Raw genomic sequence first — 15,058 nt, 5'->3', positions numbered from 1 at the left:
TGAAAGTCATTTGGAAAACGACTTCCCATCATCCCTCGGCAACAAATAAATTTATTCTTTCATTTTCTCAACTTTCTTAATTTTTTTTTGTTATTTCTTCCTCCCTATTATATATTATTGTCCAAGTAATATATAATTTATCTCTACTATTTTATATGTATAACATTTATTATTGTTTTATAACATAAAAGGCGTCATTTGAAAACACTTTGGTGATGCTTGTTTTTTCACTTTTTAACTTTAAGTAGAACTTTAATACTTAATAATGGTAAGTATTAAGTTGTTTGTTTTTATAATATTTTATCTCTATTAAGTATTAAAAAGTAAAGAAAAATCAATATTCTATTTTTTTCTATTTAGAAAAAGTCAAATATTTTGGTTTTTTTTCATTTGACAAAAAGTTTATAAAAAGTTATAAAAAATTAAAAAAAAAAAATAAAATCTGAAAGCAAATTGATTTCGGTAAAAAGTAAAAAAAACAAACATTGTTTGTGAAAAAACAAAAACATTTTTTGATAGTCAAAATTGTTTTCTTATTTTTTTTTGCTTTGGATAATAGAAAATTGTTTTGAAAATAGTTGTTATACATAGAGTTAAATTTTTTGTTTTAGAAGAGTTGAGAAAAGTGGAAAAGAAAAAAAAAGGGAAAATTTTTTTTTAATTATTTTTATATATTGGTTTAAAATCATTTTACTTATTTTAATTATTTAATATCAAAATTAAATAATTTTAAAAAATATTTATTTTTTAGTAAGTTTAATTATATTTAAAATTTTCACTTTTTTTTTAAATAATATCAAATGTAAGAAAATATTTTTTTAATATTAAACCCTGAAATCTAAATTTTTCCATATCCATAAATCCGACCCATCAAATTTGGAAATTCAAAAAACATGACCCAAACTAAGGGCCCACGTTCTGTCTATTTCAATCCCATCACCATCAAACCACACGTTAAAAAGAACTCATAATTTTCAAAAAAAAAAAAAAAAAAGAAGGAAAAAAATACCCCAAAAAAAACCCAATTAACGATATTATTATTATTAATTCTCCTAAAAAAAGAGAAACAAGAAATCCCAATTTCGAAACCTCCGCTACCACCGTGGCGTACAAAATAATCGGCCCACCACCTCCACCACCGCCACTGCCCACCACCAACACCACCACCAACATATATAGTCCAACTCAGCACAGATAAGAGAGAGAGAGAGAGAGACAGCCATTTTATAGAGAGAGAAAAGCGCCTCTGATCTTGACAAACCCTAACTCTCCGTTTCTCCCTTCAGTTTTACTCCTCCACATTTCTCTCGCGCTCAAGATTCCTTGTTCTTCTTCCAAGAACCGCTCCTGGATCCGCTGCCGCCTGCTTTTTGGTCCGTTTTTCGGTGCGGTTCAGGGAGGACTCGGTTCTGTTGGTTCTTGGCGCTGATTTTGTGTGCATTTAGGGCTTTCTGTGGATTTGGAGTTTTGGCAATGGTGTTTTTGATTTAGAGAGAGAAGCGGATATGGATGATCGCGGCGGAGGGTCGTTTGTCGCTGTCAGAAGGATATCTCAGGGTCTCGACAGAGGCAACACCTGTCATTCGACGTCTGGTATGCTTTTTTTTCCGCCATAAATGCTCTTATTTTTTTCCAATTTTGCCTGTTTTCACCTTCTTCTCATTTTTCTCTCTGTAGAATTCTCTTTTTCTTAAAACTTTCCTGGTTCGTCTACACAATTATATCGGAGAATCCAACTTTTGCTCCTCTCACTCTGTCTCTCTGTAAAACACACGCTCTCTAGTAAATTACTGTTTCATCTTCAAACCTCTTTTCTCATCTCTCTCTCTCTAACTTTTTCTCTCTCTAGAAACTTTCTCTTCCTAGAGAAACTATATCTCTAACAAAAAGCTCTTCTTCTCTCTCTAAACTGTCATTCTCTCTGTAATTTCTTGGAGTTTGGATCTGTGGATTGAGATTAGGTTATTTATGCGTAGATTTGAGTATAAGCGTAATTGTCAATAACTTCATGTTTACTGATATCCAAATTTGTCTTGGTGGGTGAGCAAGTTGCAGCTACTGATTTCTTCATTCTAGTTCGGTTTTTTTCCCCCTCCCTTTTCCTTTTGGGCGATCGAGTGTATATTTTAAGGTTTTGTTTGGTTCTCAGGAACTGTGAGAAAGGAAAATGATGGGATTTTCGCCATAATTTCCCTGATTTTTTTTAATTCTTCTTATTTTCCGCGGCGACCTAACAAGAGAAATTGGTTTTTCCGTCTTTTTGTTGGCCTGGTTGTTTCTAAGATTCAAACAAAGCGTAAAGGCATAGATGACATTTTCCATTTGTTTTTTCTTTTACCGAGCAACTTCAGTTGATTGAAATGCTAAGTTCATTGTCTATTTAATGAACTTTACTTCCGATCTGCGATACAAAGAAGTGGTATATATACATGGTTTGATTAGGGGCGAGATAGTTTCACCGTTTCGGGCATGTGGAAAGATTAATTTTGTGTTTGGAGCCTTCTTTATGGAAACATATTAGCTAAATGGCTGCAATTCATCATAATGTGATTATAGAAAGTTTCGTATTTTTCAACATATTTGATAATGTTCCTTGGATGGACTCAGGCGTTTTTTTGAAAGTTTCCTTTATATTTTTATTGATACTTTCAGTTTATGGTGAATGTCTAGGTACTGGGCACTTGAAAGTTGTTATGGATATGATATTTTGTCATTGTGCATTGTACTTTGACTGGTGTGGAAACATAGTAATTTTTCTAGGCATCCTTAAATTGTATTGAAGCTTACTTGTTGGGACTTGTGCAGCTCTGGTCATGCCTAGCAAAATGAGGCATAGGCCTCATGTGTAGTAAATTTTCCTCGTGTATTATTTTCCCTAAGACTCAAAAGTGTGGGACTAATATGGATGACAAATACTTTCCCTTTGCCTTTCATCCTTTGTGGCTATTCCTCCCTTATGCATAATTCTTGCTATAATAGCTGGAAAGCAGATAATGTTCTGTAAATATGTCTGATAAATCATCTTTTCTTTTTTATTCTTTTCTCCCCAAAGTGTTTTTGCGCTTTTCTGTACTTCTATTTGGGCTTTATATGTTATTATTGTTCATAAGAATGGTTTTCTTTGTAAAGTTAATTTTGTGACATTGTTTGAGGTTCACATTAAGTTGTTTGGGACCTGTGAGGACAATTTTGAAAAACATGTAAGTAATTTTTGACATTGGTAGTGTCTTGAGAAAGATATATTGGTTATTTAAACATCTGGACTTATTTGTTCTTATCTGTCAGACTATGTTTCTTTTTAGTTTCAAGATTTAAAGCAGCCACTTTTATTAGCTGACAGTTTTGTTTTGTCACAGCTGAGGTTGTGGCAGGATCAGCAGCATGGCTTGGTAGAGGTCTTTCTTGTGTTTGTGCACAGAGAAGAGAGAGTGATGCTCGTCCCTCATTCGATTTAACCCCTGCCCAGGTGTTATTCTTGTGATCTGATTAATTTTCACTTTAATACTTTTGTTACTCAAATGCATATGTTCCTTCATTATGCTCTTTGAATTTTAATATCCATCCAATTTGATATCATGTTTGTATTCTCTGGTGATTGCTCAAAAGTACTGATAACTCCGAAATCATGTTCAAATAATGCATGAAAATAGCAATTCATATGTAAGACTGTACCTTGATAATATTAGATATATATATTTTTTGATAGATAAACACAGAATATATTAGAAAAAGGGCGTTAAAGAGGCAACCCAAAGCATACAGGGAGTATACAAGAGTCACCAAAAGGCAAGAACAAATATCAAACCTCAAATTGAATTGCAAACAAAACTAGGACGAGTCTGCAGCAATTTTAACATGAACTGAACTTATGAATATTGACAAGGTTGTATGGATATTCAAGGATAAACCAGTTCAATCAGGCCCATCCAAAAAAACAAAAAAAAAACCAGTTCAACAAGGTGTAGGCCGGAGACGCTTTTTTTAAAATTAACTATTTTGCTAGTTTTATCAACCATGGGCTCCCTGATGCACAGCTGTATTTTTTCTTAACCCATGCAGAAAATATGAACTGGTTTATCAATTTAGAACCGTCAACCACTATATCAGCAGAATTAGATCTTCTGATGGTCTACATTGAAGAAAGTGACTAGTCAAGCCTCCTCATGGTTCTTGGTTTTGGCTGTGGTGATTAGGCAAGTTTATTTTGCTTTGTTTCCCTGGTCAACAAGACTGCTATATATAGTTCAGCGGCCTTCCTCTTTAGGGCCAGTTTTTCCTACCATAATTAATATCCAAAGATCCAGATTGTGGCACTCTAATACCCCACCCCATCCATCTGGAAATCTTGGTTCAAGCCCTTCGTTACTAGGTGAAAGATGCCCCATTTCTTTGTTCCGAACCATTCTTTTCTTTGAATTCTTCGTGCAAGAGTATCATACAAGATCCTTAAATTAAATACTGTACTGCGATTAGAAATATAGTTATAGTTAGAAATCATTGTATTACTTATTATTTACTATTACTCTATTGATATTGATTACAACGAAATCCTTCATATCATAATGTGCTCCTCTGAATTAATATATTCACTCTCTTACTTATAAAAAAAAAATAATGTGCTCCTCTGAAGAAGTACCACTGGAGCATAACCCATTCCAGTGAAATAAGCAAATCCCTTGCCTGCAATGTCTTGAAGGGTTTGGTTGCTTATCAAAAGTTAAGCACTCCTTTAAATATTTCTTATAAAAAATGTTTATCAGTCTTTTACGTCTACAGCATCTCTGTCACCTGTGATCCAGCTTTAGTTTATCGAAACTAATCACTTTCAGAACTAAAAGCTTTGCAGCAGTAGGGAACTGATGATTGAAATGTGATTATTAATGTGGCAGAAAGGTTCCTGGTAGGTAGAAACTGATCTTATTAAAATAAAAATACTGTTTCCTGATATAGTTTAAGGCATCACATTTTTAAAAGAACCTGAACCAGGAAGTCTCATCCCATCATTTTGGGGTCCACTTTGGTAGGTTTTATGCATTTGGCATCCATGTGGATCAGGCCCCAGTTTTATAAGTTGGTACTTCTTCTTTTTCTTCCTCTTCTTCTTCTTCTTTTAAATTTTACTCCTCCTTTTTATTTTATTTTATTTATTTTTTATTATAATTTTTTTATAATTTTATAATTATAATTATAATTTTATTTAATTTATTTTTTTCCACTTTTTGCTTCCCAAAAGTTTTCCTCGCTCCAAGGTGAATTTTTGTTTTTTCTTTTATCAAAAACAACAAATGTATTAAATTAAAGATAAAGAAATATAAAAGAAAGATAAAGAAATGCAAAAGAAATACAAGGTGAGTAATCTATCTCTTCTTCTTCTTTTATTTATATTTTTATATTTAAATTTTTTCATTCTTCCCAAAAGTTTTCTTTCTTCCAAGGTGAATAGTCTATCTGTGCAATTTTTTCTTTTAACTCTTAGGCTGGCCATGTTTGTTGAACTATTCAGAAACTCCAAGTTTCCATTTGAATCTTTGAAACTACGAAGAAAATGGAAAAACGTTCCTTCTATCTCAGTTTAAAAACCTGATATTTTTCTCCTCCATTTTCTTCTGTTTATTGTTTCTCTATCCTCATTGTTTCCTTCACAGTACCGTTGTAAATGTTTATAAGAAGTGTGACAATTATTTCTCTGATAAAAAATGGTTATTTATCTTGATAATAAGGAAGTTCCTATGCACCTATATGTATGCTCTAGGATTTCTTTTCATGAGAAATTTATTTAATTATTATTCTTTTAAAGTATATTTATTTATTTATTTATTGATCAGAAACGAAGAAAAATATATTAAAAGAAGAAAAGATACAAGAGAAGGAAGAGATACAAGAGAAAGAGAAGAAACAAGAGAAGGATGAGAGGTCCTTCCCACAAAAACAAAAACTGAACAAAAGAGAAAACACCCGACTTTAGAAAACTAAATACAAAGAAAAACCCCAACTCACTTGTTTATCATTCTATAGTATCTTTCATCATGCTTGAGACTGGAAATTCAAATTGCTTTGTAACTGGTTCCTTATAAGGAGTAGTTACCAATAAAGCCAGGAAAATTGTGCTTCTCAACTCACTTTCAGTTCTGTCTTGTTTTGTTTTCTGCGAGTTGCAAATAATACCACAAAAATCCATAATCTTTTCCTTGGCTTTGGTGTTGTCAGGAGGAATGCTTGCAGAGGCTACAGAGCCGTATAGAAGTGTCCTATGACAGTTCAATCTCTGAACACCAGGTACCTTTCTTTCTTTAGATTGATTGTGCTCTTTGGTACTGACACCAAATTTATGCAGATAAAATGCATGGTTTGTAGATTTCATCCTTATGGCCCTTGACCTTTTTAGTGACTGTCATGCATCCATTTATTCACATCACTTGTTTTAGTGTAAATGCTCCATTTCATCAATTTTATTTATGATTGCTGTGCAATTGTAGGAAGCCTTAAGGGCTTTGTGGAATGCTTCATTTCCTGAGGAAGAACTCCGTGATTTAATATCTGAGCAGTGGAAAGAAATGGGTTGGCAAGGAAAAGATCCATCCACAGATTTTAGGTATGTCAGTGTTTCCTTTATTCTCTTTTGAGCTCTTTTGATGTTAGCACTTTAGATTTTCTGTTTCCTAATTCTTATATATGGACCCTTTCTGGTAGGGGTGGTGGTTTTATATCATTGGAGAATTTATTGTTCTTTGCTAGGAATTATCCGGTATGCCCTGTTCCCTCCCTTTCTCACTCGATGGAAAATAAAGCAAATAAACTGAATGCTTATGTTTTGTCTCATTGGAATATTTGATGTTTGGGAATATGGTATAACTGATGATGCTCTCTTGTGAAATCAGTTGCTCTAATTTTTCCTTTTAATCAGAAACAAGAGATGTATTTATTATGGATAAAGAGTTAATGGGAAGGCTGAAGAGTCCTCCCCGCAAATACATAAAACTGATCAAGGCATGATTGAACTCCTCCACTATACAAGGAGATCTATACAAAATGGGATAGACCGCATAATAATGTACAAAAATCACCTGTCAAAAAGAAAAAAATAATTTACAAAGATCATTTTCTCAAACCCGAGCTAAGCTCCGCATTGCTAATCCAACCCTTTTGGTCTACACATTGAATGCCAATTGAGTTGAATGAAATTGAGAGGAATGCCTTTAAAGTAGTCGGTACAAGAGGCTCCAAAAGAGGAATGGAAGTGAAGTAGATCTCACAATATCTCTGACATTCCCCACTTATCCTCAAAGATCCTAAGATTTCTTTCATGCCACATGATTCAAAATAAAGTGAGACAAGCCATTTTCCAAAGGATCTTGCCTTTGATGGAGCTCCCCAAATCCCTATATGAAATGGTCATCATGTTGCGTATACTCTTAGGCTGCACCCAATCCAGCCTAGCTTGTTTGAATAGATTGTGTCATAGCCCTGAATTTATTGGACAGTGTAGGAAGAGATGATCAATCATCCCTCCATTCCCCATACATAAGATGCACCAATTGGTAGTGAGGGATTTGAAAGGTCTTCTCAACTGCAGCATGTCATTTCTATTTACCTTTTTGTATGCCATTAACCAAGCAAAGGCCTTGACCTTATATGAGAATTGGTTGCTATAATTAAATTTAAAATTATTAAGAGTAAACTAGGATGTGCCAATTTAAGTTTTAAGAATTTGCTAAGATGTATTCTTGTTTCCTCTGTTTCAATGTATATATATGCATTATTTGGTGATTAACATCTAGATGAAATATCATTGATAGATGGATAAACTGACTTAATCAATAATTGTATTGGCCAACACTCCTGTTTTCTAGTATACCATATGCTGCTTAATGCTTTACATAGGTCAGTGTTTTTTGCGGTATTGTTTAACTTTATATGTGTGTTTATTCCTTTTCCTCACATTTTGCAGTATGTGGCATTTTTTTTTTGTTAACAAAAAAAAAAAAGAAAAAGAAATTAACATGAGAGATGAATTTATCTATAGTACTATATTAAAAAGACAATGGTTTTTGATTTTGAAATGTCAAAAACCTTTTTCTATCATTTTTCTATTCCTTGATTTAAAAATATAAAAACTGAAGCTTAACTTGAAAATGATAAATTGATAAATTGATAAATGTTAGTGATAAGTGAAAATCTCTAACAAAAAAACCTGCCCAGAGTGTGTAGAAACCTCCAGTATAACTTGACATATCTGTCTCTTTTTTCCATTGATCATCCACCCAGAGTTTCTTACTCTTAACCTACTTTCTTTTGCAGAATTTGAAAAGTTTGTACTTGCCTTCTCTTTTAATTTCTATTTGATATGTAAGCCCCAAAAATAATTAAAATGATAGCTAATTTTAAATCAAAATAGGGTTATTCACATTGTACATGCTGCATTCCACTCCATAAGGGAAAATGTGAAGGCAAGAGAAGATCTAGAACACCTATGTAATGGCCTTCTAGAGGCACAGATGTGACCATCTGATTGGAAAGTTGGCGTCCCATCCGTTAGGATGTTGAGTCAATGTGATTAACCTCCCAACCTGATATGTTTATGACTCAATTAACCTATTTATTCAAAAACCAAAATTTAAATTAGCTAAATGTAGATTAAATAGGTTATGGTTATAAAAAGGTTAATCAACATGATTATTAAATAAGTCAATTTAGATCAAATTCGTCTTATAGAGGTTGCCCCAAAAACAATTTGTTTATTAAATGGGTTATGCAGGTCAACACATATTTGCTATGCCTAACATCATGGAATGGAGATGGAAATGCTATGTCTAACATCATGGAATAGAAATGCTTAATGGTTTCTAATGAAGTAACCACACATGTATTTAGGTTACTAGCATTTTATGGTTAAGGAGTTTCCCGTGCGAGACAAACTTCATTTGCCTTATGGTTCTAGGATGGGTTCAGCGTTTGATTTCTATGTGTTCATATGCAAGATTGATGATTTCAACCCATCTAAATCTAGTAGATTAATATCTCTAAGAACCCTTTTGACATATTTGTAACTTTCTTTTCTGCATTCTCTGTTGCTGAAGCAACTCAAACCCAACTCCCCAACTTTTCTGGAAAGAGCCTCTTGACCCCAAAAGTCTTTTGTTTCAAAATGCTCCAGTATGTGACCAAACAACATTAGAAGGAGAACCTTAGGGGGAAGAGTGGTGTGTAGTGTGTTACTTTGTTTTGCTAGACAATCTTCAAGTGGTTTGCCTGAGAATAATGGCAAAATTTCATAGGATAAGAAGAGGTCCAATGACAACTTGTGGAATAGCATCTAAACCAAACATCTCGTTGGATTGCTCAAGGAGTTTGCTAGTACTCTGCTCAGTATCACTTTAATGGATTGGGGTCTTAAGACTTTGGTCTTTTGGAGGGCTTGACAGAAGCAGTTTGTTCAATGTTGAAAACTTGATGAGGAGGGTGGTTCAACTATTGTTTTATCATGGCATCATGGGATGGGAAAGGGTACTGGAGGTATTAACTTCTTGGTGGGAGCATACATTGATCTTCTGTCAGGTTCTGGTTGCTCCTTTATATGAAATTTGGGGACCACTAACCATGGAGTGGATAGTTTAGCTAAGAGTGGAGCCTTCTTTTAAGTTTGTTAAGGACTCTCTTCTTGAGAATTTTTTCTTCCTTAGTTTGGGGTGGTTGGTAAGGGGTGCCATGGAATCTGGGCTTGCTATTTGATTTGAGTTCTCCTTTACTTTTAGTGATCTCTAACCTTTGATGTGCATGACTTAGGACTCAGATGTTGTGATAACGAGTTATAAATGACAAGTATGCAGTGTGTAATACGCTGCACAACATAATACCAATCTACAATAATATCAATTAGTTTATGCTCTTTTTTGAAAGAGAATAGCCATATCTTCAACTAAGTTGAATTTATTTGACGCAATAATATAATGTATACAGGTGAAGAAACATTCAGAAAAACCCATATATACATAACAATATTGCTCCTTTATGAATAAGTTACTTCCATATTCCATATCGTATATTGTAGAACACTTGCTCTTTGAACTGTATTCAACTTGATTTGCATGTTGGAATAAGTGTGATTTGGTTCTACTTATCAAAAAAAAAGAAAAGAAAAGAAGTGTGATTTGGTTCTGTTTAAGCTTGCTAGAAAAATCAACTGCCAAAATGTTACAAGTTTTTTTTTGCTAGTAAACATCTTTTTTGGCAGTGAAGATAAATTCTCTCTTCTACTTGTCACGTGTTCTCTGTAACAATTAAAAAACCCTTTTCATCCAGAAATCCTTCCAGGATCTTCTCCGAAAGCAGGAAGGTGATCGAGCCTTGTGGGAATACCCCTTTGCTGTAGCTGGTGTTAACATCACGTTCATGCTTATTCAGATGCTTGATCTAGAAGCAGGTTTGTAATTATTTTCTTCACTTGATATTTAGATTTGGCGTTAAATTTCTGGATTCTCAACACTACTCTATCTGAAGGGAACTCAAATCTCTGCCATTTGCTTTTTTGCACTTCTTGATGAAACCTATATGGTTCCTTCTTGAAATTCTTGCTTTCAACATTGCATATTGGTACGTATTGAATAACATTTGCTTGGATCTCCAATTGAGATCAGGTTATTCCATTGTGTTCTATGTCCTTATGAAAGGAGTCCATAGATGTTATTTTAAATATGTTGATGTTATGATTACAAAGAAATGACCTTGTTTATCATGTAGGTATCATTATTATGAAGGAAGATGTCAAAATATCCCTCAAAAACATTCTTCAATCCTAAAAAGCCTACTCAAGTGCTTGCCTATAGGAAAAACACATAAGATAGAGTATCTATTTGAAAAGAAAATGAGTTATTATTTTGGAATGGTATTTGTGTTTCTTTGCTGGGGAAGTATGTGGTTGTCAATTATATGTTCAACATACCATGCCATGCTCATGTAAACCCATCATTTTTCAATGGCTTCTTAGCGAATATATATTAATTACCCCTAAGTAAATAGCGAATATATATCAATGGCCCCTAAGCAAATGACGTAGCAAGGTACACACAATGTATACATTTGACGCCCAAAAAGGGATGCATGGGGAGAAGAGAGTAACAAAAAACAGGTTCCCTCTCGTTACTTTGAGTCTTTGACCTTAGCCAATTAATAAAATCTATCATTGACAAAGAATGGTCATCTATGTGCAGTTTGACCCATTCCAAAGATGTACTTAAAAATGAAAATTTAATTATTTGTTTTAACTAATCCAAATCTTCAAAGACCTTCTATTTCTTGCTTTCCATAGTGTCCAAAACAAACACAAAGGGGCGGTCCTCCAAGCCTGTTTCCCATTTCTTTCCTACAAAAGATCTATGTCAATTCAATAGATTCCCTATTACTATAGAGTGCATCACCCATGGCACAACAAATTGAGAGAAAACAAGTTCTCATAGGATACTTGCTTTAGGGCAATGAAATAGCAAATGATAAACCAATTCTTCCTCAACTTTGCACTTATAGCATTGATTCGACATTGTTCAACCATTCCTTTTGGGCTAATCAATCATTAAAATTCAATCCCATGTTGCTTCTCATGCAAAGAATTGCTCCTCTATGGGTGCCTAGGAATTCCAAATTCCCTTGAGGGGAAAGACTCTTTTCTTCCTTAGACTAAGGAGCCATATTCCCTTGAGAGGAAAGACTCTCTTCTTCCTCAAACTAAGGAGTGGTAGAAGGCTTCAACCAAGAACATTACAGACTATGATTGAACCCATCATTTGATAGAAGCAAATTAAGAGTATGAATTATTGACAAATCATTAGGTGTAGCTATGTGATATGTTTGTTTCTTATGTTTCAGCTCACCTTTTTTTTTTTTGGGTAGGTAAAAACAGTTGTATTAAAAGTGCCTAACAAAGGGTGCACAAAAGTATACACGATGTATACAAGGCACCTAAAGCCAAAAAAGATGAGGGATAGATAAAAAACAACACCCTTGCCTCACTTACAACCCAGTCAAACAATAAAATCAAATAATTACAATGAGTTAAAACCTAAATGCACCTTGACCCAATCCGAGAATGTGTACATAAAGGACTATAATTGTTTGGTCCACCATTTTGGGATTGTCAAAGGCTTTTCGATTTCTCTCTTTCCATAAGGTATATGAAATAAACACAACGTAGTTGCCCTCCATGCTTGCTTCTTTTCCTTCCCTACAAAAGCTCCATGCTAGCTAAGAAGGGCATCATTAACTGAAGATGGCATCACCCACTGAACACCAATGAGAGCAAAAATAAGCTTTCAAAGTGTGATTGCTTTGGGGCAGTGAAGGAGGATATGATTTGCTGATTCCCCCTCTCCTCTACATAAATAACACTTGCTCAGTAAACACCGACCCCTCCTTTTTAGCTGATCTAGATTTAGAATTCTTCCCCACAAAGCTTCCCAATTAACAAAGATAACCCTCTTGGGGAATGCCTGAAGGGAACACCTTCAGTTTTCAAATTGCTGGGGATGAATAAAAGGATTTAACTATAAAAATGCCTCCGCTTGACACCTGCCAAACCATGACATCCTCAACACCCCTTCTAATTGCTTGCCCTTGCAACCTTATGTTCAGCTCACCCTTAAAAGCTTCTACTATGCAAAAGAAGTTGAATAAAATCAAGTGGCTGATGACGAGTTTAGGTATAAACCACAAATAGTGAAATTTATATGGATTTATATAATTAATTTAGTCAATATCCAATTTTCTTTCTTAGTGTCTACTTTACGAAACAATTCCTCTCTCCAAATTCACACCAGGTTTGTTAGACATTAAAAACAAAATAATAAGGAAAAAATAATAAATCTGTGTTTATGCAACGAGTTCTCTTTCCTAGGTCTTTCCTTTTGCTGTTTCCTTTGGGTGCCTTCTGTGAAATTATTGCCTTGTGCTATGTTCTTTTTCTTGTTTTCCTTCCTCCTATTAGAAATAACAGATCTATTGTTATAAATAAGTAAAAAGGAGGACCAAATAAAAGGTGATTAGAATTGTTTTTATAGATCTGATTAGGATTGTTAGGAAAAATTGGAAAATTCATATTATTAATTAAACCCCCCAATATTACATTTTTTGTTTTCTTTTTGCTGTCCATTTTTGTGTACCCGGTTCTCTTCCAAGTTGTTACCGAGGTCCTTTAATTTGCTGAGAGCAAAATATTAAAAATTGTACTATTAATTTAACTATTTTTTTTACTATTAATGATCTTGCAACTGTATTAAGAATTAGTAATTGCATTACACAAATCATATTTATCATATCCTCTAGTAGTTTGAATTGGGATTTGATATGATGAAAAATATTATGTTTTGAATTTGGATGCTTTTCATCATTTAACAATGTGCTTAATTCTACAGTCAAACCACGATCGATGGCAGGAGCAATTTTCTTGAAGTTTCTTTCTGGTAATTTTCAGCCATTCTCGAGTTAACATGATCACATTATTTTATATTTATAGATTTCACTTGGATACAATGGGAGGAAAAATACCTCCCCGAGCATGAAATGTACTCCTGCATGTCTAAAGCTTAGGAAATGTGGTAGTTTATTTATGTTAGATATTAGAACACATGGAAGCCCATCAATCTGATGTCCAAGCCAACTGCTCTTTTTCTGTCTAATTGTATCTTGATGAACTGTTCTAAATATTTGTATGTGAATTGACATTATTTTTGTTTGCCTGACAGAAAACGAGTCAGCATTTGACCTTCTTTATTGCATCACCTTCAAGTTGATGGATAATCAATGGCTTGCCATGCATGCATCATACATGGACTTCAATGTACGTTTCTTCAATCAGAAAGCTCATAAAGAGATACAAAACTGATACAGGAAAAAAACTTAATATACTCCCTATGGTTTCTCCGTTTAGTCCATGCATCAATGGTACACTTTCTAATGCATGTGGGTCCCACAACCAAACCTGAAAACTTTGAAATCATGACTGGATTTGCGATTAAAGCTCATTATAATGAAGTCTATGGTTCAATCTTTGATGTTGGAACGACATTTCCTATGCATCTACCCTCCCTTGTGGTGCACATGCACAAAACATAAACTGGACAAGTGCGCGTTGCAATAAATGCATATGAATAGAAGGAGAAGGCATCAAATTAAGCATATTGTTGCTTGTAACTGAAAAGATCCACCTTGTAACAATGAAGATTTGGATTCACAATTCAATTAAGAAGCCTCTGAAGTTGCTGATTGGGAACAATTTTAAAGTACACAGAAGAAAAGCCACTGAAAATGGTTCTATTAATTTTTTGGCAGTGTTTATGTAGGTAAATACTATTCCTGATGAAATCATCCAGAAAAATGGAATTAAAATGAACTTTAGAATGCCCTAAATACCTTCATGGCCCTGTGATCAACCAACTTAAAAATGTTTGTCTTGTCACAGAAGAACCTGTGTAAGACCTGGAAACTGATGTCCTGACTGATCTTTGAGTCATTTAATTATGAGAGACATTCTTTCTCCACATTGTTTTTGTTTACTGGTAGTTTTTCACATGTTGCCCTCATTTTCCTTGCAGACAGTGATGAAATCCACAAGGTGCCAGCTGGAAAGGGAGCTTCTGCTTGAGGATGTATCACGCCTTGAAGACTTGCCCTCATATAGCCTTCTTACCCGATAGTATAACAGTTTGTAGAAGTTGAGAACAAAACGGCTTGCAACAGGGAAATGCATATGCCATAATTGAACTGCGATCTCTTTTATTGGTCTCTGTTCCTCTTCTCTTTGATGTTTTTAACTAGATGGTGTTTCTCCTCAATGATAAACTTTGCTTAGAGCCATATCGGCCGGCCTATATTCCCATTTTCTTTCTTCTCCGAAAAGGAGGGGGGCTTGAGTTTGGCAAGTTTGTTAAGGCTGAGATCAGTAATTCCCAGCGTGATTGCTTTCTGGTTTCCAAAGCAGGAGTTAATTTGTGACATGGGAACAAAATGTCTGACTCACACACTGCAAATGAATGTAGTTTGGTGTATTAGTAGGGGGTGGGTGGGGGGTGTA

The 15,058-nt window shown here is 34.3% G+C and overlaps 1 protein-coding gene across 3 annotated transcripts; it reads left to right on the top strand.

Annotated features, from left to right (window-relative positions):
* The first annotated feature begins 1,038 nt into the window (after window positions 1-1,038).
* On the top strand, window positions 1,039-14,855 carry LOC100247928 (uncharacterized). 3 transcript variants are annotated; one of them, XM_002271614.4, is made up of 9 exons: window positions 1,039-1,593; window positions 3,357-3,466; window positions 6,208-6,276; window positions 6,477-6,592; window positions 6,691-6,745; window positions 10,300-10,420; window positions 13,401-13,448; window positions 13,731-13,825; window positions 14,580-14,855. In XM_002271614.4, exons 1-9 carry the CDS (start codon window positions 1,506-1,508, stop codon window positions 14,679-14,681), a joined length of 804 nt encoding a protein of 267 aa, XP_002271650.1. In that variant the 5' UTR covers window positions 1,039-1,505; the 3' UTR covers window positions 14,682-14,855. The 3 variants fall into 3 exon arrangements, with proteins under 3 accessions (XP_002271650.1, XP_010661411.1, XP_010661410.1); XM_010663109.3 differs by having other exon boundaries at window positions 1,064-1,593; window positions 14,584-14,855; XM_010663108.3 differs by lacking the exon at window positions 1,039-1,593 and adding an exon at window positions 1,808-2,036.
* The last annotated feature ends 203 nt before the right edge of the window (window positions 14,856-15,058 follow it).

This window comes from Vitis vinifera, chromosome 15 (assembly GCF_030704535.1).
Source record: "Vitis vinifera cultivar Pinot Noir 40024 chromosome 15, ASM3070453v1".
Classification (NCBI taxonomy): Eukaryota; Viridiplantae; Streptophyta; class Magnoliopsida; order Vitales; family Vitaceae; genus Vitis; species Vitis vinifera.
Note: the sequence above shows the minus strand (reverse complement) of the source record. Positions and strands in the feature narration are given on the sequence as shown.

Excerpts from the sequence above, each read along its gene's own strand:
- LOC100247928 (XM_002271614.4), top strand. The coding sequence starts at position 1,506 with ATGGATGATCGCGGCGGAGGGTCGTTTGTCGCTGTCAGAAGGATATCT. Across the intron at positions 6,593-6,690 it reads GATCCATCCACAGATTTTAG|GGGTGGTGGTTTTATATCAT; the intron begins GTATGTCAGTGT and ends CCTTTCTGGTAG. Across the intron at positions 13,826-14,579 it reads CATCATACATGGACTTCAAT|ACAGTGATGAAATCCACAAG; the intron begins GTACGTTTCTTC and ends TTTTCCTTGCAG.